We start from the raw sequence: 19386 nt of genomic DNA, 5'->3' as shown, positions 1-19386 counted from the left end.
GGATAATCTTTTTTGAGAGGACGAAAAAGTGAAACCAATCCCACAATGCAATCTAGCATTTCTTCTCTGGTTAACAGAACAATCAGACTTAAATCAGTAAGCTCCATACACTATTTAAACGTTAAATAATGTAACATGAAACTCAATCTTTTAAACACCCATTAATCTATTGAACTGGTCTTTAATCTATATGCATTTTTGTGTATTACACCTTGCACGCATTATCCAGTTACAACAATAGGCTTAAAGAACAATGATTATGATCGAAATCAATTTTCGTCTATTATTTAAACACAATCGAATAGCTGAAATGGATATTTAAGTTGCGATAAAATTTCTCTCGTGTACGAAAAATGTGTCGCAGATCATTTGGCAGAAATTCCAAATTGTCAAGTTCCTCTTGGAAACCACAAATCAATTGATATTTATAAATCTGAATATAAGAACACTACTTTAGGATGACAAAAAGCAGATTTTGAGGTATGTTCAAGAATTTTTTATAAAATATTCAAATATAAATCTTATTTATTCATATATTTTTTGTATTTCTTAACTTTGTTTTTGTTTTTTTGTTCTATTCTTTTGGGTTTGTTTTTATCGAATACAAATCTGGTAGTATTTTTAATGATGCATTCTCTCTGTATTAGGAGGGTATATCCAACGGACAAAAAGTTTAGCCCCTGCTTCGGAGAGCCGCATCGGCCTATGAAATTTTCTTAGCGAGATAGAAGGCGGACAAAAAGTTTAGCCCCTGCTTCGGAGTGCCGCCAAAATTTTAATATAGAGTTTCCAAATTGTAATTTTCATTTTTGTTGTTTTAAATTTAATTTCTTTCAAAGGACAATTCAAAAATATTTTTACATTTGTTTCCGATCAAATCTAACTTGACACAATAATTTTTAATATTCTCACTTTATACCAGGTATATACTTCAATAAGGTAAAAAAAGATGCACACAAATTATGTTCGGTCATTTCAAATTTTGGAATATGCCTATTCATCAGTTTATGATTTTGCTAAATGTCCAGTAGCAAATATTTCATTCATATTCAGGACGAGAACTATATAAACAAGCCAATATGTATGTTCTGCAAACACAGTCAAAGGAATGATCGAAGGACGTGGAATTAGACGGACACAGGGAAAACCGGGAATGTTGGATAGGGGAAGACATATTGCCATATAACAGGCCACGTATGGACCCACACCCCCCCCCCCCTCACCCCCCCCCCCCCCCCCCCCCCCGGTCCAAGAGTGGTTGCAATGGTTCCTTGACATGCAGCAAGCGTGATACTCTCTCTACACGAGACGTCGGATTGTACGTTCCCAGTCTAATTGGACGTGGCTGCGTAATTATACATCCCGCACAGCTAAACTATCGCCCCTTTTTGCTTTACTGTCGGATTTGAGAAGTAAAGGGATTATCAAATGTATATATCCCATTCCTTACAAACCATGCCCGAGAATAAAATTCACAGAGAGGGTAAAATTTAACAGACTAAACTTATCCTTTGAAATGTGTATATGACAATGTTTCATATGTTTGTGTTTCAGACTTTTTAAGTGTTTTTTGGTCGTCCATCGTTGAAGACAGTTTGTTGGTCTTTATATAGATATATTTTGAAGACTTTTTTGCTGTGACAGTCTAATCTACATTTTACACACGGGCAGGAAATGACGAAAATTCCGAAGAACCCGAGTTAACGCCCGGTTTTTAAAGGGGTGGTGTTGTTCAATTTTCTGTTTTCTGTGTAGTGTTTTGGGGCTGTTGTTCGTTTTTCGTCGTTTTCTTTTGACCATGATATCTATTGTTGCCGGTTTATGAAAAAAAGAAACTCATCCATCAAAGATACCAGTTTCATCTACAACAAACTCACTAGGACGCTCGAATGAAAAAAAGTAAAAATACCAAATATATATAATATATTTATTTAGAAACTACCCCTTTACAACTGGGGCACTTGCGGACGGGGTATCCACAAATGCGTCTAACAGCATATGTAATGAATATATACAGATAAGTGAAAAATATTCATATGTCATTTTCAGAGTCAAAAATTAGTACATTATAAAATAAGACAGCTTATATAAAAGATATACACATTATTTACAACATAAAATATAAATTAAACTAAAAGTTATACGTAAACATATTGCACAAACAAATTACATTTAAACTTTAGGTTCCATAACCAATGATCTGTGAGAGTACATTTCGCTAATCATTTTTTTTAAAGTGTCCATATTTTTACTAATATAGCTATAGGGACCAACCTGATAAAAATAATCACTAATCAGTACTTGCATAATTTTATCGTAGGACGATAACTCTGTGAAGCAGAGGCCCGGGAACGTAGAACTTAGATATTCATTTATTTCAGTTAAGTATTTATTTCGCATAGAAGAAAATCCAGAACACTCAAGTAGGAAGTGTTCGAACAGACTCGTCAAATTTACATAAACATATTTGGCAAGTGGGACTCTCGCTAAGATTCATCCTATCTAAGACTTACAGTTTGTTTGTGTTAACAATTTCAGTCTTGCAGACTTAAAGTCCAGCAAGTTCGACAGATAGGGCTGTCTTCCTTATTTTCTCTTCTATACAGAAGAACGTGCACAATGATTCTGCATATAAATATTTCAAAGTTTGTCACTTTCAAGAACGCCTACCTAGAATTTTTCAGCGTGTATAGGAAAATGTATTTCATAATGATTGTCTCCCATCTTATGTCAATGTCGGATTTGACCAAAATCAATACCTTTTTTGTTGTTAATAGCTCCGTCTTTATAACAATTAGTACCAAATCAAGGTTTCCATTAAGCTTCCATTCATTTTAGTAATAATATCCATTTAGCATAGAATACTTTATAATTGCGTGCTAAATACCATGTATATATATATATAAATACGTTAAAGTTGTGCATGAAGGTCTGAATGGGGGTGTTCTTCATTTCTGTATTATTTAAATTTTTTTGACCATTTTTCTCTATTGTTTAATTGTTTTGATCATTTTTCTCTATTGTTTAATTGTTTTGACCAGTTTTCTCTATTTATGTTTTGGCCCTTTATTTTCCACGTTTTGCCGATTATTCTCCAGTCTGTAAACCCCCATCTAAACCCTCTTGCATATGTTGGAGTCGAAAGTTCTTTCTTTATAAAGAAATAATTAAATACGTTATTATTATTTTTTAAGTTCAGTTGATCGAATTGAATGAAATTATTTCATATTTTGAAATATTGATACACAAATATTGGTACACGTATTTCTTGCAATTTAAGAAAAAAATATAGATTCCACCTTTGCATCAAGTGTGTTAGGATATTTCTCCCCTCGAGACAGTTAATTTTTAAAATTTAAAACACGAGATATAGTGGTGGAATCTGCTTCTCTAATGATTTTTAGGTGTGGGTGGGGTGGGGGGGCTTAGGTTTTTTTTAAAATAATCTGGCCTCTATTTTGACAAAAAAAAAAATAATCTGCCCTATTCAGTTGCTAAAAAATATATTCTGGCTTCATCTTCAGCAAGTATGACATGTATGATGTATTTGATAAAAATATTCTTGCTTTTGATTGACTGAAAAAAAATATTCTTGCTCGGTTTGCATTATAAAAAAAAATCTGGCTTGATATAAAAACCGAGCCCCCCCCCCCCCCCCCCCCCCCCGAAAGTCAAATGGTCTATGCCTTAGCAAAAGACGTGTATTTAACCACTTCTATATCATTCTTCTTCTTCACGTGAAGTTACATTGGACTTAAGGTTAAAGAAAGGTATGCTGTTTATTTATATATATATATATGTATGTATGGCAGTGAAATTACAGGTATGTTTAAAACTAGCTCTGCAGCATGCCAGAAAGAAAGTGAATATTTATTACAGCACATTTATATGAATGATTTTTTAGATAAATCCAATTTAAGATATATGAAGTATATATTAGGTGTAAACAAAAAGTCTTCTAACCTAGCTGAGCTAGGAGAGCTTGGTAGATTCCCTTTATATTTTTCAGTTGTATTATCAATGCTGAAATATTGGTTTAGAATAAAAAATATGAAAGATGGTTTACTGTATGATACCTATATGTGTAACACAAACATGTTTAATAATAATATTGAATGCTGGTATTCATCCATACATTACATTTTTAAAAAGCTGAATATTCATAATTTGGAGGTAAAGCTCAACTTTTTTATCAAGTCAGTTAAGCAAAAACTTTGTAATAGTTGTGTAAAATTTTGGAACACAAAAAGAAGAGATACAAAGAGTAGTAAATTAGATACTTATTTCAAACTTAAAACTTGTTTTTCGAAAGAAATGTATCTATCTTTAAACAATTTTCAATTGAGAAGTGCTATATGTAAAATCAGAATCAGTGCACATGATCTCAAAATAGAAAGAGACAGGTATAAAACTTTATATATAGAAAAAGACCAAAGGCTTTGTAAGAAATGTACTCTAAATCTGGTTGAAGATGAACAACATTTTATTACTAGTTGTCCAGCATACAATAATGGTAGGGAGATATTTTTCAAGGAGATAAACTGTATCTGTCCCAATTTTATATATCTTTCAAATGAGGCAAAATTTGTTTGGTTATTTACTAATGAAAATTTGTCTATACTTAAATATTTAGGGAGCTATATTATTACATGTCTAGATGTTAGACGAAATGTTAATTAATGTATGTAATAACAATGATAATTGTAATGATTTTATAGTTCTGATCCTGCCTGGAATTAAATGTATGTGATTTTTTATAGAATGAAGATAATAACATCTGTCTGAACTTTTTAATGTTTCATTTTAATATATAAAAATGTTTTTCTGTTACAAATCATGATGTATTGTTTTATGTGTACATGTTATGCTGCCCATCAAGGGCCCTTGATTGGAATAATAAATATTCTTATTCTTATTCTCATTCTTATAGTAATCACTATAGTCGATGTCTTGTAGTATGTTTACATATCGGCGAACACATGTAAATAAAGCTTCATTTGTATACTGTCACAATAGAATTATGATTAAAGTGTCGACAATCATCAGAAATAAAGTTGGGAATCGCGAGTCACCTTTAGTGTCTCGGGCTTCATGAAAAAAAGCCTTTTACGGTACAAACAAACGCTTCTTATAGACCAAATAAACTTTCTTAGGGTACGAATAAACGCTTCTTAGAGTACGAATAAAAGCATCTTGAGGTTCGATTAAACACTTTTTGGGTACAAACATACGCTTCTTAGTGTACGGATAAACGCTTCTCAGGGAACGAATAACCTTCTTAGAATACGAATAAACGCATCTTAGGGTACACATAAACGCTTCTTGTACGAATAAACGCATCTTTGGGTACAAATAAACGCTTCTTAGAATACGAAAAAAGCATCTTTGGGTACGAATAAACACATCTTATGGTACGAATAAACGCTCCTAGGGTACGAATAAACGCTTCAAAAGGTACGAAATCAACAGTTAGCTTCCACATTCTCCATTTAAATTAAACGCGACTATTTAAATGCATTGTTTGTCGATGGTCACGGCCTTGTGTGCATATATGGTTTAATATTACAATCGTTATAAGTTAAATGCATGTATTAGTTTTCATAATATGAAAGTTTTATAATTCATTCATATCTCCCAGCGAGTTGCCAGAAATAGATAAAAATTAAAACGAATAGTATGTTAAAATGACATGTACAGACGTTCTTGCTTTATCATTATAATATGATCTAATATCATCATTAATGAATTATAATAAAGTGTTAAAATCAAGGGCACTCATCGTTTTCTTCACAATGTTAATAATTGGTAAAGATTTAATAGAATTCCATAGATTATTGAAATACTTAGTTAAGGTTTTAATTACATACTTGGCTTATTTCATATTCAGCGAAAAAAAGTGTCTTTACATTTGCTTAAATAAAATCTTATGAATCTCTAAAATTAATGTATTTTACCAATCCTATTGATGTGGGTTCGAATATATTTGACATGAATCAAGGAACTATATAATACCATAGAAGGATCAATGAAAGCTTCTTAAATTTCAAAATTTAACTCTAGACCTTACCATGAAATAGAGTAAAATGATTATTCCATTTGTAAATTTTAGTTTAGAATATGTATTTTACGGTCATTGTGTGAAAGAAAATTTCAAATAATTTAAATAACGATATAACAGAATTCGGTCATAAAATTAAGCTAGGGCCATAAACATTGTCTATATATATCTACCATATCTACCATATCTACTATATCTACCACCGATCCAAATACTGTGGATTCATTTATTTTCGTGAGTACCAATTTCATGCATGGATTGAGGGAAACAGTCTATCTACCAACGAATAAATCAGTCTATCTACCAACGAACCAAACAGTCTATCTTCCATCGACAAAAAAAAGTCCATCTACCACCGAACGAAACAGTCTGTCTACCAACGAACAAAACAGCCAAGTTATCTGTCCACTATTTGCTATAACCTCTCAATTTTGCAGTTTTAAGATATCCGGGATTTTAAATCAAAGGATATGTGGGGAACACATCAGTGAAACAGGTTTCCAATAACACAATAAAATCAAAGTGATATAATTTAGTATTTGATTGAATAAAACATATCACACCACGTTTAAAATGCCATTGAAATTCCATTACAGATATAACATTTGACCATTCGTTCTCATTATACGATCTAACGAGTTTTTATTGTCAGGAATTGAATTATAAGTTTCTTAGTGAATTCAAGATAGACAGAATATTTGTCAAAAAATAGAAACCCATCAAAGGTTACCAAGACCTTCAATATTGTGTTCGTAACTTCTATTACATACAACTATATAAGAGAAGCTATTAATACAAACGTAAGATGATACGTGGCGACACAGGACAGACCAAACACAAATACATATAGTGCGGTATAAAGATCATTTAGCATTAATTGAAATATTTCATAATTTTTTAACAAAAATGATAACAGGTACACATGCTTGTGGAAAACACAACTATCCACGCACTTATATAATTATGTAATCAGATTTTGAACTTTCAATGCAATCATTAAATTCGGTGTATAGAAATATGAAAAAAAAAATAATTTAAGTACCTTTTAAAACTCTTTTTAATGTTGTTACCTTTACAGCTAATGTAAGAATTAATGTACATTTCGCGCGCGTCTGATCTCGCTCTCTGTTCTCGAATCAAATATTGCAGACGTAAAAAAGTGTAATAATCTTAATATAGAAATAAGGAGATGAGGTATGATTGTCAATGAGACAAATATCCACCAAAGTTCAAATTTAGTGGATGTAAGCAATTATAGGCAACCGTATGGCCTTCAACAATGAGAAAAACCCATACCGTATAGTCGGCTATAAAATGCCCCGACATAAAAAATATAAAACAATTCAACTGAGAAAACTAACAGCCAAATTTATAACAAAACAATTTACGAAAAATAAATATGACCGACATGACCCAACGACAACCACTGAACTACAAGCTCCTGACTTGGGACAGGCACATAAAGAATGTGGCGGGGTTAAACATGTTTGTGAGCGCTCAACCCTCCCCTAATTTGTGACAGTGGTGAAACAGCACAACATAAGAACAAACTATAAAAATCAGTTGAAAAAGGCTTAACTCGTCAGATCGATACAAGATTTCAAAACCATAACTTCAATGGACAATAAATATGTTACAGTTATATTCATATGCGAAGTACAGGTTGTCTACATATTGGAATGTGCATGATATATCAATATCGACATTGATTTTTTTATACGAAATTTTATCACTTACATCACTTCTATAAAATTAACTTTTTATGAATCAATACAACGCTTTCAATTAGCTTGATCTACATGTATGTCGATATCTATTTTCTTACGAAATTATATCACTTAAATTTGATTTTCAAAATTAATTTATATAATAAATTTAAGGAATTATTACAACGCTTTCAGTAAGCTTAATGTATATTTAATTATCCAGTAGGTATAGAGAGTATTGTAAATATTTATTTCTGTCCCATATTGATTTTGTTTATCGAAGTGATGAGTTAAAAATTTTATAAGTGATTTTGGTAATTTATTGGATTACTAATATAAACATTTTAATCTCAGTATAAACTACTTATGTATATACATTGTCATTGAAAAATCAAAAACCTGTCAATATGATTTAGGTGACTAAGTTCGTTGCTACCGAGACCTAAAGTACAAGGTATTTGGTCCAGTCTCGATTTTTTTATAACGTTTGCATAGTATGTGATTTCAAGTGGTACTTGGCGCTTATCATTCGTATAGGGTTATATTTTAAATCAAAATATGTTTTTTTTCTGGCAGTTTTATGTGATTGTATCTTCAATACCTGTCTGTTTATATAACCCCACAATTCTGAATGGTATGCAATGTGTACTTCAAAGTTCCGTAAAATCGTTTTTTATGGTTTATAGTATGTCAATTTATTCGAAACACTAGTGTTTTTTTTTCTACACAGGCATAGATAGCCTTGTCCGTATTTGACACAATTTTTGTATTTTTCTTATTTCTATTGCTCTTCTACTTCATTATTTTGTTATTCGAGCGAAACTATCGAGCCTTATGTAGACAAAACGCGTCTAAAGTTCCAATATTAAAAGCTTGGCATATTTGATAAATTTTTGCGTTTATTACTTTTTTGATAGATTTTTATTAAGATAGTTTTGTTGACCGTAATTGTCTGCTTCATATTTTGTTGCTCATAAATTTCTCGTTTAGTACCTTAAATGAACAACTAAATACGTACCATTAGTTAAGAGCTTCGAGCTTTCCTTGTTTTGGTTGTTATTGGCTTTCAAATTTTAAAATAAGCTTATATGGAAGTAGGGGACGACCGTATGATTTTCTAGGAGGAGGATTTTGAAAATGAATATCCTGACCCGGTAAGAACTGAAAATAAATAACCTTGTTCAAGACAGGATCAAAATAAATAGTCCCCAATACAAAACGCAGGAAATAATTGTGTACAAAAATGAAAAAAACATACGTAGCAATAGATGAAAATGAATATGCAATCCTCAAAATTTCTCCCGAATACCCTCCTCCCCCAAGTTTATCAAATGACTATTCTTCAGTTTTCCAGATTAATTCTAGGTTTAGAAATACTACCTAGCACACCAATGAAATGGGATTTTATTTTGCTGAAACTAATTGCGTAGTTTAAAAGGGAATGTCTCACATGTAATGATAGACATCTACGTCAAAATATATACATACACACGTAACTTTGCTTTGTCAGTGTGTAAACAGGGTTTGCCAAAAAAACCGGACCATCCAAAAGGTGTTGATTTTTCTAATATTTGGATTTCGCAATTTCACAAAGCCAAAACAAATGACAAATGAGGTTTTGAACTCCATAGTAAAGGCTCCAGGTGCAATGACCAATGTTCACTATTAAAGGGGTGTATAATGATGGACTGTAATAACGCAACACTTAGTATAAGGACTATGGCATGGTATTGGTTGCAAAAATTTGATATTTTTCATTTAAATGCAATATTTCTTATTTAATTGGTATATTTCTTCGTTTAAATGCAATATTTTTTTATTTGAATGGTATATTTTTTTCATTTAAATGCAATATTTTTTATTCAGATGGTATAATTTTTCATTCAAATGGTATAATTTTTCATTCAAATGGTATAATTTTTCATTCAAATGGTATAATTTTCGTTCAAATGCAATATTTTTTATTCAATTGGTATAAAATGTCATTTGAATGCAATATTTTGTATTCAATCGGTATAGTAGTTTTTTATTTATATGCAATAATTGCATTATGGGAAATTCTTTGACGTCATAAGGTCAAATTTGCAACAACGTTTGTGATTGGTCGGTAATTGTTTGGATTTCTCCCCTTTCTTTCTAAACTTGAGTGACCAAGAATTAAAAAACGCGTCAGAATATCGCCCCTAACTAAATTTGGCGTTCGTGCGAGTTCGTGCACTGGCTGTTAATGCCAATAATGGCCAGGACGAGCAAAAAATGCGAGTGACAAGTAATAATAATTAATTTGACACACAACTTGTTCATGGATAGAAACAGAACACCTCCAGTGAAAACCTTTTCTGAAGAAACTCTCCTACAGTCTACACATTGAAATAAAAAGAAATACATAGCTAGCCCCCTCCCCCTTCTAAGTCCAGATACATGTAATCATGACGTTCTTTAGTGCTATATCATTTTTTACTTTTCTTGATCCTCAGGGACGTTGCAGGAAGGCAAACACGAAAAAAGTGTAGGAGAAAGGAGTAGGTTCAAATTTAGATATTTGTATAGAGATGTATATATGCGAGTATTGGCAGTAATGGTTATGGTGTGTGTGTGTGAGGGTAGGGGTTTCTGATCAAAGATCGTTTCTATAATTCTATATCTTTTAGTTTTTACCATTTCACTCTATTCTTTATCCTTTGATCTCTATTATATTTGTCCTAAACATGCGTGACATATTTGCCACTGGACATAAGGCAACCAAAAGTCAATCAACGTATTCTGTATATTTCATCATTTCTTTATTATGTTATCTATAGGTTTGGTCCCGCCCCTTATCTATTTTTTTGCACATTAGGGACGACATCAAAAGTTCAATGTAGGATAAAAAAAACTTAATTCATATAGTTTTTTCACTGACCCCCTACCCCCCTCCCCCCTCTTAACTTAATTTGGGAAAAAATGATTGACCAAGAAGGATATGTATAAAATCGACGTTAATTAAACAAAACTTGCAGCAATTTTGACCCCCCAAACTATTTGAATTAAGTTTTTTATCCTTCATTGATTTTCTGATGTCGTCCCTTATCCTCTCTATGTAAACCCAATTCATATCCTGATAAATGGTGACTCATGCATAGCATCATATGTGGTTATTAAAACAAGAAACATATTCATATTATAATAATTAATGTATGCTAGGACTTATAGATAGATGTCATTAGTCCCAGGTCATGTAATAAAGTAGGTCTTATAAAAATACAATAGCATTTTAATTTTGATGATTATATATATATGTTTATATATTTAATAATGCCATTTTTTTGGAAAAACGGGTAGGGGCAAGGCGTTTTTAAAACATATCAATGGGGCGCGTTTTTTTTTTTTTGTTCTTCGGAAGTGAGCCAGAAGAAGTCCATTTCTGTTTTTTCTTTTGGCATTGGGAAGATCGTCTGGCTCTCTTCCACCTCTTCTTTTTTGATAGGTTGATGGCAGAGGCACATAACAAACATGGCGTCGTTTAGTCTAAATGAAATTAATAAATTTATGAATGCAGATATATTCGAATGTGAGCTGTTTTATAAACGTTTTTATGGTATGACAGCCTTAGTATGACATCCCTGTAGGACGATAAGCTGGATAAATATAAGAACTACACGGACAATAACAGTAAAGGGACGATTATTTGATATTCTAGGGAAGGGGTTTTGATTGATTGGTGTTTAACGCTACTTTCAACACTGTTGGGCTATTCCGTGGTGGTCAGTTTAAATTTATAGATGAAGGATGGGGAAGGGAAGAGAGGGCATTATTATTCAATTCAATCTGTCGCTAATCATGCCTATTTTTCAGCTCTTACCAGGCAACCATATTCATATATGAAATCCTTCTGTCCCCCACCCCAATAAATAAATAAATATCAAATGGTTTTCCTCTAATTTAACACAAGTTTAAATTGATTGATTGTTGTTGCTAATTTTAACGCCCAGTGAAAATTATTTCATGCTTGTTCAGGAAAACACGAGTTTAGAAGTCACGTTTATAATATAAAAATGAAGAGATGGAATATGATTGCTAATAAGGCAACTATCCACCGGAGTTCAAATATGAAGTGAATGTAAGCAATTATAGATAAGATAAGATAAGATAAGAAAAATTTATTTTAAGTCGGGTTACATGAAATACTACAAACATAAGCTCTGTAGAGCTTTTTGCCGTCATGTAGACAAATGCTTTTTGTAGACAATCGTAATGCCTTCAACAATGACAAAAAACCTGATACTAGTACTGTAAAGTCGTCTATAAAAGGCCCGACATGAAAAGTGTGAACAATTCAAACGAAAAAACTAACAGCCTAATTATTCATAACAAAACAATTTACAAAATATCAAATATGAGTCGAGACAGGAACCAACGACAACCACTAAACTACAGGCTCCATCCCTGGGACAGGCAACTAAAGAATATGGCAGGGTGGATATAAAAACGAAGATGTGGTATGATTGCAAATGAGACAACTCTCCACAAGAGATCAAATGACACAGAAATCAACAGCTATAAGTCACCGCACGGCCTTCGACAATAAGCAAAGCCTACACCGCATAGTCAGCTATAAAAGGCCCCGAAATCAAAAATGTAAAACAATTCAATCGAGAAAACTAACGACCGATTTAATGTACAAAAAAATGAACGAAACACAAATATGTATAACAAAGCAACAAATGGCAACCACTGAATTACAGGCTCCTGACTTGGGACAAGCACATACATACAGAATGTGGCGGGGTTAAACATGTTAGCGGGATCCCAATCCTCCCCCTAAACTGGGACAGCGGTGTAACAGTACAACAACATGTTTGTGAGCAACCCATCCCGAAGCTGGGACAGTGGTGTAACAGTACAATAAAATAACATTCTGCACAAATCAGCAAATTAACTCAAAAGATCGGTACGAGACACACAAAAAAACTAACATTAAGACAATAGACACAAAGCACCGACATAAGAGTATTTGCAATTACTGGAAGTTTGCTCAAAACGTGGCTAATTACAACTGGTACTGAAATAAATCTTGTTCTCTCAGACTGAGTTATCAATCAGTACACAACGCGCGGCAAAGGATTTATTAAAAAATCAACAGTCTGAGAAACGTCTTGTTTACGTTGTATATAGATATAAGAAGATGTGGTATGACTGCCTATGAGACAACTCTCCATCCAAGTCATAATTTGTAAATGTAAACCATTAGAGGTCAACGTACGGTCTTCAACACGGAGCCTTGGCTCAAACCGAACAGCAAGCTATAAAGGGCCCCCAAAAAATTAGTAGTGTAAAACCATTCAAACGGGAAAACCAACGGTGTCTTATCTATTTAAAAAAACCGATATACTTGCATATAAATCCATATACAATGAAACGGTTTTTGAAAAGTGGACCGAACGTTTTGACCATCGAAATTTTGCAATAGAAATACTAGTTATGACCACAAGATTTTAACAGCCAGTGCAGGACTCGCACGAACGTTAGATTTAGTTAGAGAGGCGATATTCTGACGCGTTTTTTAATTCTTGGTCACCCATGTTTAGAAAGAAAGGGGAGAAATCCAAACAATTTCCGACCAATCACAAACGTTGTTGCAAATTTGACCTTATGACGTCAAAGAATTTCCCATAATGCAATTATTGCATATATATAAAAAAAACTACTATACCAATTGAATAAAAAATATTGCATTCAAATGACATTTTATACCAATTGAATAAAAACTATTGCATTTGAATGAAAATTATACCATTTGAATGAAAATTTATACCATTTGAATGAAAAATTATACCATTTGAATAAAAAATATTGCATTTAAAGGAAAAAATATACCATTCAAATAAAAAAATATTGCATTTAAATGAAGAAATATACCAATTAAATAAGAAATATTGCATTTAAATGAAAAATATCAAATTTTTGCAACCAATACCATGACATAAAGGACATATTTAATATTTATTGTTTCGCATTAACCTGTGGCTGTAATCTTTTTTGGAATCATTTGTTCGTGTATCTAACGACCTGGAAAGCTACTCAGTGTAGCTATTTACATTTGTGGGAACGTTATGAAAGCGGAAAAAATCTCGTTCATTATTGACGATATAAAAAGACAAGAAAATGTATGCATTCATACTTGACTTGATTGTCATTAAGAGCCCCCCCCCCCCCCCCCCTTTTTTTGTGTGTGTGTGTGTTTTTTTTTTTTTTTTTTTTTTGTTATGATTATTCAAAATCTCTGTATTGGTTAAGCTACTATTATCATATGATTGTCGGTCAAACGTAGTACTTAAGAAAATAACTGAAAGTGTTGTGTTATGGGAGTGTTCTAGTATAGATTTGAAACCATCATGCGAAATTCTTTTAATTTGATCGTACATAAACTTGTTATATATAACAACCTTTTGACCGATGGAAAGCTAATTTAAACGATTGTTATATACTATAAATCCCTTACAATATTTCTATTAGTTTGTATCGAAGCGAGCATTATTGATATTTGCATAAAGAAAAAATGTAGTTTGGCAAAATTAAAATACCTAATAAGAAGTATATGACGTTCAAAACGTTAATTGCTTTAATGTATGAAAACTCTTTTGAATATTTCGGTGTAACCGGTACAATGAAATAAACATTTGACATATATCCAAATATGTAAATTATCATTAAAAGAAAATGAAAACATATAATTGAACATGTTGTATATAATGTCCCGACTACGAGACTAAGGAATGTTTGTAACTTTAACTATTAGATTATATACCAAGTCTATTTTAAGTTTCCCTTTTATTGTTGATTGATTGTTGATTGCTTTACGTACAGTGGCAAATATTTCATGTATATTAAACGGCGAGATAAAAATTGACAATAAATACAACTTGTATGTTCTACAAGATGAAGGGCGAACAATTTAACTGTTACTGGTAAATTTGGCACGGCTTGTTGGGTGCGGACAGACATTTTGCCTTGCAACAGGCCATCTACCGACCCCTCAAAGAGTTATAACATTTAACGTGTCATGAGAAAGGCACTCTTACTACACAGAGCGGCACTTTATGCCTGATTGCAGTAAAGTTTCATGTGTTATACTAAGATTGCTTCTAACAGGTATAAACTACTGTGGCTTTGGTTTTGTGCATGTCAAGCCAACTTGAATGTCTTTACATTTTGTATGTCGTTGTGTTGCTGTTTTATTAACAGTCCTCACCATCTCCGTGTTTTCTTACGAGTTTATCTTAAAAATTAGGCGACAGAATTAATAACCAACACCTGAACCCCCTTAATATAGAAATAAGAGGATGTGGTATGATTGTCAATGAGACAAGTTTCCACCAGAGACTAACTGACAAAAAAGCTAACAAATATATATATATATATATATATAGGTCACTTAAGTTTTAACGATTTGTGAAGGATCTGAAGGAGAAAAGAGTCTCAATATTGTTTTCCTTTTGTTTCACAAACACGTGTATATAAAACTCAATCAGCTTTTTCATCGCCGAACTAAGACGTGTAAGCATATATGAATGGCTGTATATTAGAATGGAGTTAAACTTTACTTACAATAACAAATGAAGATCCTTCTTCTTTTCAATTTCCTATAATTCTATTTAAATGTTTGATAATGAAATGATAAATCATATCATTCTTGATTCATACAAAAATCAAAAATCTACAAACATCATTCTCTTCCCATAGTGTATATACAAGGTGAAAAACGGAAAAAGTATTTAAATCACATTTCAATATATATAATTTCAACTTAATTCATTGTTTTATTTTAATTCACAGGTAGAAAGATTAAACGTTTAGATTCCATGTAAATCAACAAAGATTACAAGAAATTTGATGCCAGGATTGATCGAAAAACATTAAACAGAGAAGTTAAATGTTCCATTGATTTTTCAATATAAAGACCGTTATGGACTGAAATGAAATTCTTCAGAATTAAATCAACCTGTGTTCTTTTTATCTCCAGTAGAATGGCAGTGTTTAAAGTTACGGAAGCGAGGTAATGAACAAACACTAAAATAGACGTATTCAGCTATTGACAAGATTCCAAATAAAAGTTTTTATTCAAATTTATGATTACAGTTTCGACCTTTGGGTCATATATAATAAATAATCTAAGTATATAAAATGGATAAGAATTTTATTTCACACAATACAATTGAAAAGAACCAATCTAGTAAGAGTCCCGTATGTACGAGAAAAAGTGAGAACTCACGAGAGTGTGTTCCAGCCTGTCACTGCTCCCAGACATACGTAAATGGATTACCTCAGAAACTTATTAAATGCCCAGTATGCTTAACAAATATTGTGGTTTCAATAACACAGAATGATTTAAAACGTGCAGAAATGGAAAGACCAGATATACCTCGGTTGAGTTTTTCTCGTGAATTTGTGAATGGAAATTTGTCTTTTTGTAACACATGCAATGGAAATGAGGCTGAGGTTAACTGTATTGAATGTGACCAGAATCTCTGTTTTGAATGTGCTAGGATCCATCTTAAATCGACTGCTACGGTAAGACACCATATAACTGGTATAGTTTCAAAACTGAGCAGTGGAGCTAGCACTCCAAACAGTCCGAACAATAAAAATCAGTTAACAAATGGAGTTTCCAACGGGAACGTATCTCCAAGACTACAGTCATTGACACTTGGATCGCCAACGTCTCCTAACAATAACAGACGACCAGAAAGACGTCTTCCACGTCCGTCACAGCTTGTAAAAGATAATGTATATCAACGGGGAAATTCCCCGCGAGTCACAGACGAGAAGACAAAATTTGATTTCAAAACACCAACCGTTATAGGATGGAAAAAAAATTTCAGTTTGATTAAAAAGTTTGATGTAGAGAGTTATGTTTTGTCAATTTGTCCAGCGACAGGTGACCAGTGTTGGATAGCCGAAGCTATGTCATCTGGAATACACAGATACAACAGCGAAGGGGAACATATCAAAAGTATAGATGTTTTCAACGAGGTCCGCGATATGACTATAAATAAAGCAACGGGTGATATATACGTTTCTTGTTTCACTGCAAAGGTGATCAAAGTAGTCAACCAAGAAGGAGAAATAGATATATTCGCTCAGATGGACATGCATCCAGCTGGCATTGGAGTCACAAGTTACGGAGACGTCGTCGTTTGCGCCGTTCAAGATTTCAGACGACGTCATAAGCGTGAGCACCGGAATCGTCTGCTTGTGTATTCGCGTCATGGGATTTTGAAAAAGGAGATTGAGCGAGATCAAAATGGGCGAATTTTTAGTTATCCGGAATATATTGATATCAATATAAATGGTGATATATGCGTTTCAGATATTGAAAATGAATGCGTGACAATTCTAGACGAGGACGCACGTGTAAAATGCATATATAAGGGTCCACCAAAGGGAACTCTGAATCAGGCATTTGACCCACGTGATTTAAAATGTGATAAAGACGGCAATATAATTGTTTGTGATATAAACAACAACGCCTTGCATTTGCTTAATGTTTACGGGGAATATCAAAGAGTGCTGATCTCGGAGAAGGACGAGATTTATTGGCCGGATGTGGTAGGAATTGATCATAGAAATCACATTTGGGTTAGGGAACTATGGCAACATTCAATCAAAGTATATCAAAATTTATAAACAGGTTTCAAACACGTTTGCAGTATTAACATTTAGACAACTTAATACACAGTGATTTCACGTAAAATGTATAAAGAGAGAATTGTTCGAATGCTGTTAGGTAATTTAACTTGAACGAAATGACTTATTTTATAATGTGTTGCGTTTCTAAGAAAAAATGAAGAACTAAAGTAAATAATCTGACAGGTGGTTCGTTTTTTTCAATTTCTAGCATGAAATATCCGGATTATTCCAATTAGATAATATGCATTCTAAAAAATGATGTTAAAGAGTGTTGTCAGGTACTAAAACCATTTCAGCTTTAGAGGATTCACTTTACCATTCAAGTTTATCTTTTTAAATGTCCCCAGTTTACAAAATAAAACTTAAATAACAAAAATTTTAGTATCGAATATAAAAGTATATATTTTTTTTAGTCATCAGCATCAATATTTATATAATACGTACATTAGACTAGTACCATGATGGAGAGGGACCGTGAATGCTTCGGGTGTTCAAAATTTCAAAAATGGCATAAATATAACCTTTCAATAGTTTTAAACAACTCCATTCCTTGATGAATATTTCATTCTTCCGTATCAAATGTGCCAACATGCATTGTAAACAATGTGGTAAATTATTAATTATAATTAAAATGTATAGAAAATTAGAATTGTTTATAATTTGTTCAGCTCAGTTTACTTGTACGATTTATTTTCATAAAACACGCAATATTCATGTTTTAACCAAATACATGCATGTTATAGCTATTAGTTTTTGCCGCCTTTGCCATGTAGCGATCATGTCACAGTATACGTAATATCTTGTTGAAAAGACATTCCCTGATGTTTACGTTGTCGTGAGCAACAGTGTGGGTGCCACTACTGGAGCAGCAACAGTTTACCCATCTTGAGCATCTGAACTTACTCCGTTTTTTTATCATTGGGTGTTGCTCAAGCTTTTATTTTTAAAGAATTTTTTTGTGGACTAGATGTTTGTCGTTTCGTCTTTCTATCCTTTGAGATTAAATCATCCCTTGATATTTTCTTAATTTTCTTGTATAAATACAAATTTGTTAATAATTTACACTATAATAACATATAATCCAAAGTTTATAGACGGAGATTTTGGACATAAATCGATCGCGGCGCAAATTTAGGCAATTGTGACAAATAGGGGATTATATGAGCTTTGCACAGGCTTATATATTTGTAATATTACGATTTTACCTTAAAATCAGTCCATATACTTTCTTTCCTAGTTTTAGCAATTATGTCAGAAATATTAATACGCTGATTTGATTTTTGATTTTTGTGTTTTTAACGCCACTTTTAAGCACCGCTTTTGGGCTATTTCGTGGCGGCCAGTTTTTATTGGTGGAGGAAGCTGGAGAAAACCACCGACCTTCGTATTCATACGCTGTAAACGTTTGTTAAACAACCTGTTCAATTTAACTATTTAAGGACATAGAAATTTATAATTTTCTCGTGTGATTTCATGATTCTTTAATGCATGTTTTTATATCATAATACTAATAATGAACTTAAAGGTCCCGTGTTTATTATTCTATTCTATTGCATTGAATGCTAGGTACAAAAATATTTTCATTTATGCAGACTAAAATCATTAAATAATATCAATTCACATCGCCTGTACGAAGGAAGAGATTTTAGAGTCCCATAACATAATCAGGTGTGAGATATGGCGGTATACCGAAAATATTGACGACGTAGATATTTCAATACACAAACTGGTCTGAAATGGGTTTACTGTTTTGTTGTAAGTTGAATTAAAGTCATTGTGCAGTACATAATACTTGAGCTATTTATTTTAAAAGCAGTGTGATTTATTCATTATGTAAAGGCTGATTTATTTGTGTTTGTATTTGCTCTTAAAATTTAATGATCTGAAAATATTTTAAATTATCGGTTTTAAAACTACCAATCCAAACATGGATTAGTATTACGTTGTTGTGTG

General features: G+C 32.4%; 1 protein-coding gene across 1 annotated transcript; it reads left to right on the top strand.

Annotated features, from left to right (window-relative positions):
* Nucleotides 1–334: 334 nt before the first annotated feature.
* Nucleotides 335–18082, top strand: LOC127717780 (uncharacterized). Its single transcript, XM_052223613.1, has 2 exons — nucleotides 335–480; nucleotides 15580–18082. The coding sequence occupies exon 2, from the start codon at nucleotides 15928–15930 to the stop codon at nucleotides 17428–17430; it is 1503 nt and encodes a 500-aa protein (XP_052079573.1). The 5' UTR covers nucleotides 335–480; nucleotides 15580–15927; the 3' UTR covers nucleotides 17431–18082.
* The last annotated feature ends 1304 nt before the right edge of the window (nucleotides 18083–19386 follow it).

This window comes from Mytilus californianus, unplaced genomic scaffold (assembly GCF_021869535.1).
Source record: "Mytilus californianus isolate M0D057914Y unplaced genomic scaffold, xbMytCali1.0.p SCAF_10, whole genome shotgun sequence".
Taxonomy (NCBI): Eukaryota; Metazoa; Mollusca; class Bivalvia; order Mytilida; family Mytilidae; genus Mytilus; species Mytilus californianus.
Note: the sequence above shows the minus strand (reverse complement) of the source record. Positions and strands in the feature narration are given on the sequence as shown.